The following is a 16596-nucleotide window of genomic DNA, read 5'->3' as shown; positions in this document are numbered from 1 at the left end:
GGGGGTACACGTTGAAGTTGATCCAGATTGCAGGTCTGACAGATATTACATGCATGGTTGAGTGCTGTCAGGACTGTTGAAATACCTGGAGCCCAGTAGAATTTTTGCACCAGGGCAAGGGCCTGGTTTTTTCATCGATGTGTGGGCCCATGTGCCCACGTGGCAATAGCAGGGTACATCCACTTTGGGAGACACACAAGTTGGTCCTTTTTCCAGAGACCATTGTCCATACGTGCTCCATCAGCCTTCCACTGCTTCACGTCTTTCTTTGGAGACATTCTCTGTATCGTCATTAAGCGGTCTCACGGGGTCCTACAGAAAACCTCAGTCTGGTGTAGATCATCAGGTTCCTGTAGAGTCAGTGTCTCTTGTAACTGTTTACACTGAGAGCGTGTGGTCACCATAGCTGGTATGGTCGGTTCAACTGGCAGAAGAGCAGCGGATTTTGCTTGCATATCCGCAAAGGCGTTACCAACAGTCTGTGGACTGTTCCACGGACCGTGCGCTTTGACCTTGGCTACCTGGGTAGGTAATTTTATTGAATCCATGAGGGTTTTAACAGCTTCAGCATTCTTCACTGGGGTTCCGGCAGTAGTAATAAACCCTCGATTGGCCCATAGAGCTCCAAAATCATGAGCAATACCAAATGCATACCGTGAGTCCATGTATATATTAGCCCGCCTGTCCTTGGCCAAAATACATGCAGTAGACACAGCCTGAAGTTCTGCTTCTTGTCCTGACAGGGAGGGAGGGAGTGCAGCTGCGTGCACTACAGTGTCTTCCATAACAACAGCGTATCCAGTGTGGAATCTGCCAAACTCATCAGCATATCTTGAACCATCCGTGTATAACACCAGATCAGGATTTGGAAGTGGATTTTCACTGACATTTGATAGAGTAGCTGTTTCTTCAGTCAGGAGTTGGGAACAGTCGTGTTGGAGGTAATCCTCATCACTGCCATCTTTCTTGGGAACTGGCAGTAAAGTAGGGGGGTTGATTGTAGTACAGCGATGCAACTTGATATAGTCAGGCAAAAGGAGTGAACATTGCAGCCGCAAATGTTGTTGCACAGTCAGATGTCTTGGCTGTTGGAGTGTCAGTGTTGCCGCAATATCATGCGGGGCAAAATTGTGCGTCTCATGTCTAAGAATTATGTCTGCAGTCTTGTCAAGTAACGAGTGAGTGGCGTGAACTGCCTTCATGCAACTTGGTGATGCTCAAGCCACGGGGTCGAGGCGGGCCAAATAATAGCCCACTGGCCGTTGTCTATTGCCATATGACTGTGTGAGTACCCCTGCTACGTGTCCTTCATTCCCAGACGCATACAAATGGAATGGTCAAGTATAGTCTGGGATGCCCAAGGCAGGGGTGGAAGCAATAAGCCACTTTAATTCAGGGAAGGCACGATAAAGGCTTTCTATATCAACCGGTGATCTCTCCGTATAGTTCATTATACCATCTTTTAAGGCATTGTAGAGAGGTTGCATTATGCGGGATGCGTCCGGTATCCACTGATGACAATAAGTACATAGTCCAAGAAAACGCTGGAGTTCAGTCTCATCTTTCAGAAAAGGAAGGGAGCTGACGGCTGTCTTTCTTTCTTCTGTGAGGTGTCTGACACCCTGAAGGAGACAGTGACCCAAAAATATCACTTGACCAAGGCAGAATTGAAGTTTTGAGGCAGAAACCCGACAGTTCAGAACTGCCAGATACTTGAGGAGACTAAAAGTGGCAGCAATGGCTTCCTTCTCTGTTCGTGCACACAACAAAAGATCATCCACATACTGAAGCAATGTGACATAGGGGTGATCTAACTGCCAGGGTAAAAGACACTCGCCCAGAATTTTTGCAAACTGATTGAGACTGTTTTGGGCCCCTTGTGGAATAACTGTTCGCATCAATTGTCGTCCCTGATAGGTGTATGCAAACAGAAACTGGCAATCTTAGTGTAATGGAATGCTGAAGAAGGCATTGGCAAGGTCGATGGCTGTGAACCAAGCAGAATACTGAGGTATCTGGGACAAAAGAGTATGTGGATTAGGCACCACTGGAGTTTCCAGAACAGTAGCTGCATTAACTGGATCTTGTACCAGCCGGTACACAGGGCGTTGGCCGGGTAGGGTCTTTTTCTTAACGGGAAACAAGGGCATGTTACATGGGGAAACACAGGGTACCAGGGCACCATTATCGAGTAACGTTTGTATTTGCCCCTTGAGGCCCCGCTCCTGATCATGTTTCGAAGGGTATCGATGGACTTTGGGAAAAGGGGCACCAGGTTTGAGAAACATATTTACTGGTTCTACAGGCATTTTCCCTATATCATCTGACCCTTTTGACCAAAGTTTTGGTGGTATCTTTGAGAGATATGGGGTGAATCGCTGGTCTTCAGTCATTATTGGGGGTGGATCTGGGCCTATCAGGGCCATCACAACTGTGGGAAGGGCGTGTAGGATACAGATTTCCTCATTGTGTTCATCTGCATAGGGGTTATGTAATGTAAGAACTATCTGACCATCATCTTGGAATTGTATTCTGGAGCGGAACTGTGATAATAAATCTGCCCCCAGTAAATTTACCGGACATGAGGGAGAGATTACGAACTGGGCCGTGACCTCAGGGAAGGGTCCCACGGGAATGGGCTTTGCAAGAGTATGTTTATTTGGTCTGCCATCTACTCCAATTAAAACAAGCTCTTGGTCTGAGAATTGAATAGGGATATCCGTAGGTACATCTGATGACTTGATGGAATTAGCCGCCCCAGTGTCTACCATGAACTTAACAAGGGTGTCCGTGACAGGAAGCGTGACAGATGTGCATGCTCTAGGTTTTGTGGAGGACATTGTGATGGCAGACCCTTGTTGGCCATTCCTTCAGCATAGGCGATTATCAGGATTTTGAGGCTGTCTGTAACTAGAGTATCCCCCAGAGTTCCCAGTATTCAGGTTACGACTGGATGGGGGAACTTGAGGGTAGCATCTGTCGGCAGAGGTATGACAATCTCTCTGAAAGTAACCAGCCAGCACTGCAAGTGAGAATTGGCACGGCAGGGCTGGGGAGCGAGATTCCCAGACATAGGGTCAGAAAAGATATTGGAGTAGAGGACTGGATTTGTGTACGGTGGGAGGGTAGGAACTGGAATCTGCTGTGCAGGCCCCTGATAAGGAGGCAGCTGTGTGCTTGTAGGTGGGGTGGGGGCTGGAGTTGGAGCAGGAATCGCTGCAGCTGCTGGTTTAACCTTTAATTTCCCTGCTGATGCAGAGCAGGCTAAATTCTTCTGAAAACTTTTTACTATTTTCAAAGCATCATCCGGAGTGGAAGTCTCGATGTCCGGTCTAACTGACATTATTGCCTCTTTCAATTCAGATTTGAGGCCAGACATTAAAGCTGCCACAAAAAGGTGTGAATGGGCTTTATTATACAGTGAGAACCCCAAATCTTTAAACACTACCATAAGACGCCCATAAAACTTCTTGGCAGTCTCCCCTTGTCCTGTGTGACATCTGTGAGGGAGGTAGCTTGGTCCGCTAGTCTATCTTGTGCCCAAACTTTTAAAGCATTACAGAAATCAACACCACTCTCATATGTTCCCCCATTCAAGTTCACATTATATGTTATGCCACCCTCAATAATTGGAAATTACCCCTCCCCAGCCTTCACTTGGAGCAAGTGTAATAGATCTCTTCGGGAAGTGGAATAAATCTCTCGATTCTCTGCCATTTGTCTATAAAAGGCCATGGGGGAGTTTTCTGGATCGGGTAACTGGTTGCAAAGTGTGTATATTTGGAATGGGGAAAAGGGGGTATACTTTGGCCTGTCAGGAGTAGTTTCCACATCATCCTCTTCAAACTCTGATATTACTGACGGGAGGAGGTGGCGGTAGTACGGCCACGAGAGGCATCTGCTGCGGAGGCGGGACAGGAGGCTCTGTTACAGCTAGAGATTGTATTGCCTGATGGGCCGTTAGGCGGCTATTGAGGACAAATCGGACCTCCTCCAATTTTATGGGGTTTTCCTGTATACACCGCTCTATTGCTGATACTATGACCATGGCGGCATCCTTCCTGGGATATTGAAAGATACCGTCAGAGATTAATGGTATGGCCATTGAACGTTGAGGCATCGTCCCGGGGGGAACAGAGGAAGCATACAGGATTGCGTTCTGGACAGCCTCAGTAAGTAATTGTTATGATCTAGGAATGTTGGTAGGATTATATAGTGGTCCCACTGCATGTATCACATATTGGCACGGCAGCTGTCCTGCTCTGGTCGCTGCGACCTGTCCTGTTTCTACCTGGCCATACATTTGTATATATGAATTAGATTCTTCCTGTATCATGGGTCCACCTTTCTGTGAAATTGTTGCGGCCAGTCCTCCAGCATGGTGGAGTTGATTATTTGCGGCATTTACTGTGGCCCCAAGGTGCTGCTTCGTAAGATCCCCTGTCCCTATTCTAAAGAGCACATCATGACGGTGGGGTCCAGGAATAACATTGGAATACATTTCCTGAAAATCTTCTATCTCCTCTGTATATCCTGTCTCTGAACGGGTGATTAAAGTAGGAGGGGGTGGATACTCATAACCACTAGCAATACTAGGCATATCAGGGACTGGTGCTGTCGGTGGCGGATAATAAGTGCCGTCAGCGTTTAGCAAGGGAAAGTTGAGAGCTACAACTCCGGGTCTTTTTGCTCCACAGTTGTAACAGAACTCTCTTCACTGAGAATTAGTAACTCTGTATACATAACAAATCCACCTGGCAGGATCATAGGGTGGGGGCGCACTGAGTTTTGGCAACCCAGGATATATTGGTGCTTTGGGGTTGAGGGGCACGGAGCTTACGCAAACCATTATCAGTTAACCTTCCTTTGTTCTTTCTGATATCTTTGTCCCATAGCGTAGGCTGCAGCTTCCCGCTCTTAGGAAAACCCATGATTGAGAATATTTTTCCTGCATTCCTCACAGATTTCTTTCACCGTCTTTGAACCATAAGACTAACAGTATCAGATCCATCCATCACACAAATCCAAACTGTTCTTTTTCTTCCACGAAAACATGATGCTCCTTTAGAGCTAAATATCCTTACTTCAGTTGTGCACAGTACTGGAGCGGCCACTCAGACTGTTCCACCGGGTCTGTCCCCCACTGGGACAACCCAAAATTCCAATGCGGTACTCAGTGAAAGGAGGAGGGTGTCTTAGACTATCCCTCCGGACACTACTGGTTATATATATATATATATATATATATATATATATTCCTGAGTTACGTATCCTACCCAATCTTCGATCACCTCAGTGATCAGAATTTCAGGATATTTTGACTAAAAAGAGAATTACTGGTCAATCCGGGGTGTCCGTTCCTTACGAGGTACGGTTCGAACACTGGGTACCCAACGGAACTAAACCTCTATATGATTCCACCCAAGAATCACCCCACCATCGGGGACAACCTCAGATCCTCTTTGCAGAAACAAACACAGGAAAACCACACCAAACAGTCAGTCTGAACAGTATAACTGCCAACTTACTGTAGTTGTCGTGTGGGATGATCAGTCCCAATTTCCAGTGCCTGCGTCCGGTCTGAGGGTCCTTTGTCTTGTTGTCCTCCGGGGGCAGTGAGGGGCTTTTCTATTGTACTGTAATAGGGGATACACTTTAGATAATAATATGCCATCCCTTAGAATGCCCAACCTTTTTATGGTTGACTGAGCAGGGCAACTGGGTAATGGCTTCTATTTTTGATGTCTCTGTATGAATGACCCACTTCACACCCGATGTCCCAGGCATAGCTCCTCGGCCATCACCATCTGGCATTTCTCAGAACAGATAGTGAGCTGGGCTTTGGCTAGCTTCTGTAGCACCTATGACACATGCTGAAGATACTCGTCCCAGATCAGAGGTGGGTGAAGATAAGGTCTAAGGCCTCAAACAGACTGGACCGGTCACTTCTTTTAGTCACTTTTGAAGCAGAGCCTTAAGCGGTTAAAAGAAAGCTCAAAGGGATGGAGCATGTGCTCAGCAAGTGGTTTTGACATTGTAGTGCATATGTTCATTCTTTTGATTGTTTAGTGCTGTATTATGAATCTACTCAGCAGCTGCCAAGGCAAACAGGATCATGGGGTGCATTAAAAGAGGTCTGGATACACATGATGAGAGCATTATACTGCCTCTGTACAAATCCCTAGTTAGACCGCACATGGAGTACTGTGTCCAGTTTTGGGCACCGGTGCTCAGGAAGGATATAATGGAACTAGAGAGAGTACAAAGGAGGGCAACAAAATTAATAAAGGGGATGGGAGAACTACAATACCCAGATAGATTAGCGAAATTAGGATTATTTAGTCTAGAAAAAAGACGACTGAGGGGCGATCTAATAACCATGTATAAGTATATAAGGGGACAATACAAATATCTCGCTGAGGATCTGTTTATACCAAGGAAGGTGACGGGCACAAGGGGGCATTCTTTGCGTCTGGAGGAGAGAAGGTTTTTCCACCAACATAGAAGAGGATTCTTTACTGTTAGGGCAGTGAGAATCTGGAATTGCTTGCCTGAGGAGGTGGTGATGGTGAACTCAGTCGAGGGGTTCAAGAGAGGCCTGGATGTCTTCCTGGAGCAGAACAATATTGTATCATACAATTATTAGGTTCTGTAGAAGGACGTAGATCTGGGGATTTATTATGATGGAATATAGGCTGAACTGGATGGACAAATGTCTTTTTTCGGCCTTACTAACTATGTTACTATGTTACTATGTTACTCAGAAACCCACCTGAAAAATACACCATGTGCACATATTCTTAAATGTAATTCTGGTTTTGATTCAATAACAACATCAAAAGCCTCATATTTAATTACAACTTAAGATATTGGCCATACGGAGACATTTTTGGTGCAACTGATTAAAGTGCAATGTGCTCTCAATGACTTCATGATAGAAGCCATAATACTACGCTGTTCTTTTGAAAACAATATACCTACTATAGCAATCAGGAGGGATTTTGGGATGGGGCAGGACATAGCAAGGCCAATTTAACAAAATGATCATAGTTTTTGCTACAAAAATGGTTTAAATTTCACCAGAAATTTACTAGTAACGTTTCTGACTGTTGCCGGTGGATAAGAGTAGAAGGATGCACCAAATTCATTAAGATGCAAGGACCCATCGTTGAATTTTTCTTATCTTACTCCAATGCCCCCTTCATTGAGACTGTTATACAAAATAGCAGTCTTAATGAATATGGGCCAAAATATTTAAAGAATAACTACTTATAAACAGTAGGCTTCTGTAAGCGATGAGGGTTTAGAATAAACTTTGTATTAAATGTTTTGATATTCTAGTGAATATGTTTCATCTTGGCCATTACAGGTATTCTTTAGGGAAATTAGCTTGTTTTAAGCTCATGTTTTCTGCCTTATTAGAGCCTGGAGACCAGTATCACACTTAGAAATAAAACGTAATTTTAAATGTTCTTTTTATATGAACATTTAATTACATTTTTAGAATTGTGTTAATAATCCCAAGAAACATCATTACCACTGATATCATAGTTATTTCTTCTCAGACCAAAATCTTACCGGAATATTATAATGCATATACTTTATTTTTCCTTCACGGAAAAGCTGGATTGCTAAGTGATCTGAATTTTTATATGTAAATTAAGATTATTGGCAAAATGTACAAAATTTCTGCCATTTGTAATAAACCAATGAACCAAGAAACATCTAAATAACTGCACACAATTTACATAAGAAGTTATTCTTCCAAATTCAGCACAAAATGCCACTTTTACTGTCTGCTGCAGTCTCAGAATTATTAACCCCTTCATGATGACCATCTTTAGTACTTAGCAGGGCACCTCTAGATGCTATGACCTGTTTTACTTTTGGCTGTTATGACCTGAAGCAAATATGATGCGTAGCCAGGCATCAGATTCTGAAATTCTAAGCAAGGAATGTTAGCTCATTCCTCATAGGTAATGGCTTCCATTAGAGAAGGTCAAATTTATTTGAGTGTTTATTGAATATAACGAGTTCACGACATGTAACTTGAATGCAGATTTAAAGGGATGACTCCACTTCTCACAGTCAATTGTCCAATCACCTATTGCAATAGACTGACCATGAGCTAACTGCAGCCCACATCCACACCACACTTTTTGCCACCAACCGACTTTTTTGAGCACCTGTTGTTTCTTGCATTCTGACATACACAGAGAACACAACCAATCTGCAAAAGATGGACCAATAAAAAGAATAAAATACAGATACATCTGTTAGGTGACAAGTTCCCGCCGCTGCACAGGGGGAATCTCGAACCATGTCTGCTGCGGTCTCCCATTCTTCTCCAGCCGCAGTGGAGCCTGCTCAGCGGAGACGTCGGTCCCAGCATCTGGCTCAGGCTGATACTGGACGACTGGTTACTACTGCCCTTCCAGGCTCTACTTTTGTAGCCAGCAATGATCAGCAGCGAGCAGGTCTTTCTGGGACTAAGTCCTGATTTTCCCATCTGAGCATGCCCACGAGACGACCTCCCATTGGAGGTCGGGGATCACATGCTTAGGTCCTGTTGCTGCTCCTATTGGACCACTAGGAACGTCCTTGTCTTCTTCAGCTTTGAAAGGTTTGCATAGCCGCACGACCATGCGCTAGTATCAACCTATGTCATGGGCTTTGCTGCTTTTGTGGTCATGTCTGCATGAGGTCAGGGTTGGCTGAAATAAGCCTCTAGAATACCGGCACCTCCGGTGAGGAGTTCTGTGTGTTTGAATTCAGGGCTGGCGTATAGCTGCTAGAATTCCGGCTCCACCGGAGAGGAGGTGTTTGTGTGCTTTGCTGACTGCGTGACCACTGTTGCTTTCTGCTCAGTTAGGTAGCTGTGATCCTCTGTGAGGTTAACAGGGCACAGCGTTTTGCTATCTATGCGATTCTGTGAAGTAACAGAGCTCGCTTATACCACCATATAGTGCTGCCAATTCTAGCAGCAGGTTACTCTCCTGCGCGGTGGACCCCAGGTTGCGAACGCACCTATTATTTCTTATATATATACTCAGTGTGTTCCGCCAACCCTAACAACATCTTATGGATTTTGAACTGTGAGTGCTTCTGGAGGAAGAGATCAGATCTGCAATGCCTGTCGCTTCCCCTGTTGTCTGACATGGCTATGCAGTAGATCAGATGTTATAAATAGAGATGAACGAACTTGTTCGGAAAACATTCGTCAATCTCAAATTCATCACAAATATAGCACATTTGAATTCATGTTCGCTTTCACAAGCATTTTTACTCAAAGTCGGAAAAATTCGGTCACAGTTTAGTAAATGATCATGTTTCCACTAATGCTTTTGAGTAGTGTAGACTGTAGAATACTGTTTGAGTCTGTGGGTTTAGGAAATAGGTCAGTAGTGAGTAGGCCACATGGATCCTTAATGAAGAGTGTGTCCAGGAACGAAATACCATTAGTACTGTGGTTGAGTGTGAACAGGAGGTCCGGCCTGATGGATTTCAAGTGGGTGAAATATAATGTCAGAGACTCGTGTGTTCCATGACAAATGCAGAAGATATTGTTGATGCAGTGTTGTCTGAAGAGCTTGTGGGTGTAAATGTGCTGTTCTTCAAATCGATTCATACAGGCATTGGCATAAGCTGGTGCCACGTTTGAGCCCATGGCAGTCCCACATTTCTGTACATAAATAATGTCCCTGAATAGGAAGAAATTCTCATGAAGTGTCAGTAAGAGAAGGTCCTGACATAATCGAATGGAGTTGGTAGTAATATTAGACTGAGAAAGGAAGTGTAATACAGCTTGAGTAATAGAGGGGTCTAGACTGTTTACATAGAGAGTCACAAGAAGCCTCTTCACTGGTATAGTGGTCAAGTGACTGATAATGCTGAGAACATTACCTACTTTCAGTATGAATGAGTGTGCGGTCTTGGTCAGTGGGGTCAGGATTTTTTAGAGGTAGATGGACAGAGGAGATATGATTTAGTTGGTGGAGGACACTATCGTTTGGCCCGTGGGATTTGAGAGTATTTTATGGATTTTGGGTAGAACTTAGAAGACTGGTGTTACTGGGTGGGAGTTAGTCAGAAATGTGGCTGTCTTCTGGCCAATGGTTTTGTTGTTTAGCTATGTTGTGAGTAAAGCCCAGATTTTATGATTGATGGTATTAATGGGGTCTCCATGGATCCTTGTGTATGTGGTAGAGTCTGATAGCTGGCGGGTTATCGCGTCACAGTACATGGTGGAGTCCATGACTACAGTGGCCTCTCCTTTGTCTGCAGGCTTGATTGTAATCTGTTTGCTGCTCTGTAATGATCCAAGAGCTCATTTTTCCTCTATAGAGAGGTTCTGGTGTGTGAGGAAAAAGCCCAAGTTTTCTTGATGTGACAATTGTTTAATGTCTTTGTTTATCAGTGTGATGAAGGTTTCAGCTGCATGAATGGTACGTGGTGGGTTGAATGTACTGGAATTTTGTAGTCCCAGAGAAAATATGGAAAGCTCAGGAACTGAGATGTCCCCCTGGTGCAGACATAATGTTTGCAGAGGTCTCATTCAGCAAGCCAAAATGAGTCTTCAATCGATAGGAGCTGTAAAAACGCTGGCAGTCCTTTTCCAAGTGGAAACTGTCCCAGTTGGGGATTGGACAGAAGGATAGCCCCTTCTGTAATACTGTGAGTTTCACTCGAATAAATTTGCCCAACTCTATTATTATTGTTGTCATGATCCAGGCCGGGGTTTGTTTCTTGTTATTTTCTCCCTGGTCTGGTCATGCGGGGGTTAACCTTTTCTGCCTTGTTTTCGGTTTTGTGTGGCTATTTCAGTCTGCTGTGCCTGCAGACCTGTGTCAGTGATAGTTCATGCTCCCAGGCAAGAGCAGCTGACCCCTTGATACCGTGTTTTTGTTCTCTACCCGTTTACTCTGTTCCCGTGAATTCCTTTTCCTGCCATCCTGCTTGTCTTAGCATTCTCTCCCTGTTCTTTGACCTCTTGGTATGTGACCCGGCTTGTATTCTGACCTGTTTGACTGTCTCTCATTTTGGTTGTCTCTGCTCTCGTCTGGCTCTGACTTCTGGATTATATTTCATCACGTGTATTGCTGTGACCTCTGGTACTTCTTGTCCTGATTGTTTCTGACTCAGCCCGTCTCACTACTTTTTCGCCACCATGTGGCGCTTGTGCTGCTGCTCAGTGGTGTTACACTGTGTGTGCAACCCCTCTCCTCTCACCAGCATCCCCTGGGGGAGGTTGTGCTTTACTGCACTGCAGCAGCATTACATTTATTATATTATTTAGATTTAGAATACAATTGATTCCATGGTGCTGTATGTGGAGACACAAGTGTCAGTGGGTGACCTCGTCCACTGGCCTGGCTATCTTTAAAAAAAATGCATGGGCTCATTCCAATGAACGCCCATAGTCCTTACCTGTGAGCAGAACTACAGAGACACTGGGTTGGGGGAATCATCCTAGGCTAAAACTTTATTGGGTCACCAAAAGTTTACAGCCTATACTACATTCCTAGTAAGGACACAAGACGGTGCAAGTGAGATTCTCACCCTTCTATTTTCTCAGCAAGAATTAAAACCTCTGTGATTTCAGGGTGTCCAGGTCAAAATACTCCAACCAGCAACACCACACTTTTGTTGGGCACCACAAAGAGGAGGTAGAGGCAAGCTTAGAAAGCTAACTGAGCACAGTTAGGTATGTGGCTAGGTGACCGGATTGTCCCAGCCTGGGTTATCCAAACAAATTCAAGGGCTCAGTAATGGGCAGTAGAGCAGTTCTGTAATCAACCAGCTTAAACCATGGTCCCTGGGCTGAAAAATCACACCAGTGACAGGACAACCCCTTTTTTTTACATCCCTCAGCTCCCATTCCAGGGCATTGTGTCTCACTGTTTTTTAGTTCAATTAGACTGCATAATTGTCCTCCAAATGATGCAGACAATTACACCACAGGGGATTGATGCAATCCATAATCAGCAGGCATTCCACATATTAACATAAAAGAAAGGTCACTGGACAGTCTCACATGAAAACATAGTTTATGTCCCTTGACTTACTAAAAGAAGGAATAGTACATCTGGCATTATTAAGAATAATTCACCCCCGAACAAGGGGCAAGCTTTTGCTCATCACATTATTCCTGCTTCTTAATTAGTTCAGAATACTGTTGGATCCTGGTATGGGTCAATGTTAACGAGGCTGCCAGATGTGATAGGCATTCAATCATCCTTTTCCACTTGTCGGGAATGTCCATTGACATTTCCATGATCTTTGCCGTTTTTATGTGAGACAGAAAAATGATAGGACTGTAAGGCCAAATTCCATGGCAGTGAATGTCCATTGTCCCCAGCAGTCCAATTTAGCCAACTTAAGCGAATGTGGTCAGTTAGAACCATGAACTCCTTGCTATACAAGTATGGCTGCAATTTTTCCAGGTCATAGACTATGGCCAAGCATTCTTTTTCTGTTGTGGCCTATGCCCTCTCCTAGTACAACAGTTCCAGCAGACATAGGCTATCGAGCATTCCTGACCTTATGCCTTTATTTGGCTGAGTATGGCTTCCAGTCCAATATCTGATCCGTATATTTGGACAATGTACTGGTGGCGTAGGTTGGGAGCACATGGGACTTGGCTCTGGGCTAGCTTGGTTTTCAACCGGAAGAATGTGAACTCACACATCCAGATGAGGTTGCAAGCATACCTTCTATTGGTATGGTCAGTGACGAGCTTACTCTACTGTAATTGGGGATAAACTTTTGATATTATTTTGCCTTCCTTAAAAATATGCAACCTAATTTTGGTTGACTGAGCAAGGCCATTGAGTAATGGTTTCTGTTCTTGGTGGTTTTAGATGAATGCACCCACTTTACACCTGATGTCCCTGTTATAGCACACCCATCTGGCATTTGTCAGAATAGATAGTGAGCTGGGCTTTAACTACCTATTGTAGCACCTGGGGCACATGCTGAAGATGCTCTGCCAAGAGCAGAGTCAGGAGATGATAAGGTCTAAGGCCTCAAAAAGACTGGACTGGTCACTTCCTTTAGCCACTTTGGAAGCACAGCCTTAAGTTGTTTTGACATCATAGTGCAAATGTTCATCTTTTCATTGTTTAGTGCTGTATTATGCGTCTACTCAGAAACCCACCTGAAAAAGACACCATGTGCACATATTCTTAAATCTAATTCTGGTTTTGATTCAATAACAACATCAAATGCCTCATATTTAATTCCAGCTTAAGATATTGGCCCTACGGAGACATTTTTGGTGCAACTGATTAAAGTGCAATGTGCTCTCAATGACTTCATGATAGAAGCTATAATACTAAGCAGTAGTGTTGAGCGATACCGTCCGATATTTGAAAGTATCGGTATCGGATGGTATCAGCCGATATCCGAAAAATATCGGATATCGCCGATACCGATATCCGATACCAATACAAGTCAATGGGACACAAATATCGGAAGGTATCCGTAATGGTTCCCAGGGTCTGAAGGAGAGGAAACTCTCCTTCAGGCCCTGGGATCCATATTAATGTGTAAAATAAAGAATAAAAATAAAAAATATTGATATACTTACCCTCGGACGGGCCCTGGTTGTCACCGCTGCAATCGCCATGCTTTTCTTCCTAAAAATGAGCGCTTTAATGACCTTCGATGACGTCGCGGCTTGTGATTGGTCGCTGAGTGGTCATGTGACCGCTCACGCGACCAATCACAAGCCGCGACGTCATCGAAGGTCCTTAACGCGTTCTTTCTTAGGAATGAGCGCGTTAATAACCTTCGATGACGTCGCGGCTTGTGATTGGTCGCGTGAGCAGTCACATGACCGCTCAGCGACCAATCACAAGCCGCGACGTCATCGAAGGTACTTATCAAGCTCATTCATAGGAAGGAAAACATGGCGATTGCAGCGGTGACAACCAGGGCCCGTCCGAGGGTAAGTATATCAATATTTTTTATTTTTATTCTTTATTTTACACATTAATCTAAATCCCAATACCGATTCACGATATCACAAAAATATCGGAACTCGGTATCGGAATTCCGATACCGCAAATATCGGCCGATACCCGATACTTGCGGTATCGGAATGCTCAACACTACTAAGCAGTTCTTTTGCAAGCAATATACCTACTTTAGCAATCAGGAGGGATTTTGGGATGGGACAGGACATAGCGAAAATAATTTGACCCAATGATCATAGTTTTTGCTACAAAAATGGTATAAATTTCACCAGAAATGTACTAGTAACGCTTCTGACAGTAGCCGGTGCATAAGAGTTGTAGGATGCACCAAATTCATTAAGATGCAAGGACCCATCATTGAGTTTTTCTTATCTTACTCCAATGCCCCCTTCATTGAGACCGTTATACAAAATAGCAGTCATTAATGAATATGGGCCAAAATATTTAAAGAATAACTACTTATAAAACAGTAGGCTTCTGTAAGCGATGAGGGTTTAGAATAAACTTTGTATTAAATGTTTTGATATTCTAGTGAATTGTAAACGAGTGAATTTGAGAACAATGATCAATTATTTCCCATACGTAGGTTTCACCTTGGCCATTACAGGTATTCTTTAGGGAAATTAGCTTGCTTTAAGCTCATGTTTTCTGCCTTATTAGAGTCTGGAGACCAGTATCAGACTTAGAAATAAAACATAATTTTAAATGTTCTTTTTATATGAACATTTAATTACATTTTTAGAATTGTGTTAATAATCCCAAGAAACATCATTATCACTGATATCATAGTTATTACTTCTCAGACCAAAATCTTATATTAAAATGCATATACTTTATGTTTACTTCACGGTAAAGCTGGATTGCTAAGTGATCTGAATTGTTATATGTAAATTAAAATTATTAGTAAAATTTACAAACTTTCTGCAGTTTGTAATAATCCAATGAACCAAGAAAAAAGGAGATCACTGCACACAATTTACATAAGGAGTTATTCCTCCAAATGCAGCACAAAATGCCACTTTTACTGTCTGCTGCAGTCCCAGAATTATTAACCCCTTCATGATGACCATCTTTAGTACTTAGCAGGGCACCTCTAGATGTTATGACCTGTTTTACCTTTGGCTGTTATGACCTGATGCAAACATGATGCGTAGCCAGGCATCAGATTCTGAACTTCTAACTGAGGAAGTTTAGCCCATTCCTCATAGGTAATGGCTTCCATTAGAGAACGGGAAATTTTTTTGAGTTTGTCATGAACATTACGCGCTCGTGACACGAAACTCGGAGGCTGGCGGAATGCACTGAGTATATTTAGATATTATTATTGGTGCGTTCGCAGCCCGAGGTCCACCGTGCAGGAACCCAACCTGCTGCTTGCAAATGGTGGCACAATATGGCGGTAGAAGCGAACTCTGTTACTTCACAGAGTCGAACAGAAGGAAAAACGCTGTGCCCTGTTAGCATCACAGGGGAACACAGCTGCCTAACAGAGCAAAAGCAATCAGTGATCAGGGAGTAGCAAGCACACAAACACCTCCTCTCCGGTGGAGCCGGAATTCTAATGGCTTTACGCCAGCCCTGAATTCACCATACAAACTCCTCACTGGAGGTGCTGGTATTCTAGTGGCTTATTTCAGCTGGACCCTGACCACAAGCAGACTAGACCACTGAGTAGCTAAAGCTCATAACATAAGCTGATACTAGCGCATGGCCGTGCGGCCAAGCAAACCTTTTATAGCTGCAGAAACTTCAGGACCTTCCTAGAGGACCAATGGGAGCTGCTACAGTACCTGAGCATGTGACCCCCGACCTCCAATGAGAGGTCTTACCCCGCGCATGCTCAGAACTCTGTGTGGCATTAACCTGGTCGTTAATCTGAGCTGCTGTTAACCTGCGATTTCTGAGGCTGGTGACTGGGATAAACTTATCCTCAGAAGCAGAGGTGACTCTTGGTCTTCCTTTCCTGGGGCGGTCCACATGTGAGCCAGTTTCTTTGTAGTGCTTGATGGTTTTTGCCACTGCACTTGGAGACGTTTTCGGACTGACTGACCTTCATTTCTTAAAGTAATGGTGGCCACTCGTTTTTCTTTACTTAGCTGATTTTTTCTTGCCATAATACAAATTCTAACAGTCTATTCAGTAGGACTATCAGCTGTATATCCACCAGACTTCTGCACAACACAACTGATGGTCCCAACCCCATTTATAAGGCAAGAAATCCCACTTATTAAACCTGACAGAGCACATCTGTGAAGTGAAGACCATTCCCGGTGACTACCTCTTGATGCTCATCAAGAGAATGCCAAGAGTGTGCAAAGCAGTCATCAAAGCAAAAGGTGGCTACTTTACTTGAAGAACCTAGAATATAAGACATATTTTCAGTTATTTCACACTTTTTTGTTAAGTATATAATTCCACATGTGTTAATTCACAGTTTTGATGCCTTCAGTGTGAATGTACAATTTTCATAGTCATGAAAATACAGAAAAATCTTTAAATGAGAAGGTGTGTCCAAACTTTTGGTCTGTACTGTATGGGCAGGTGTTATGTCTGCTAATGAAAGGTGTAATGAAGGCAATCCAGAGACACAGTGTGCCTAGCGATCCGAGCGCACACAGTG

At 43.8% G+C, this 16596-nt stretch overlaps 1 protein-coding gene across 1 annotated transcript in view; it reads left to right on the top strand.

Moving 5' to 3' along the window:
* The first annotated feature begins 2953 nt into the window (after positions 1-2953).
* Positions 2954-16596, top strand: part of LOC138646191 (olfactory receptor 1C1-like) — a 32882-nt gene continuing 19239 nt past the window's right edge. Inside the window, exon 1 of the mRNA XM_069735654.1 lies at positions 2954-3028. Within this exon, the coding sequence (XP_069591755.1) occupies positions 2954-3028 (75 nt within the window). The remainder of the gene's footprint in view (positions 3029-16596) is intronic.

Source organism: Ranitomeya imitator, chromosome 7 (assembly GCF_032444005.1).
Source record: "Ranitomeya imitator isolate aRanImi1 chromosome 7, aRanImi1.pri, whole genome shotgun sequence".
Taxonomy (NCBI): Eukaryota; Metazoa; Chordata; class Amphibia; order Anura; family Dendrobatidae; genus Ranitomeya; species Ranitomeya imitator.
This window is presented reverse-complemented; position numbering and strand designations above follow the sequence as displayed.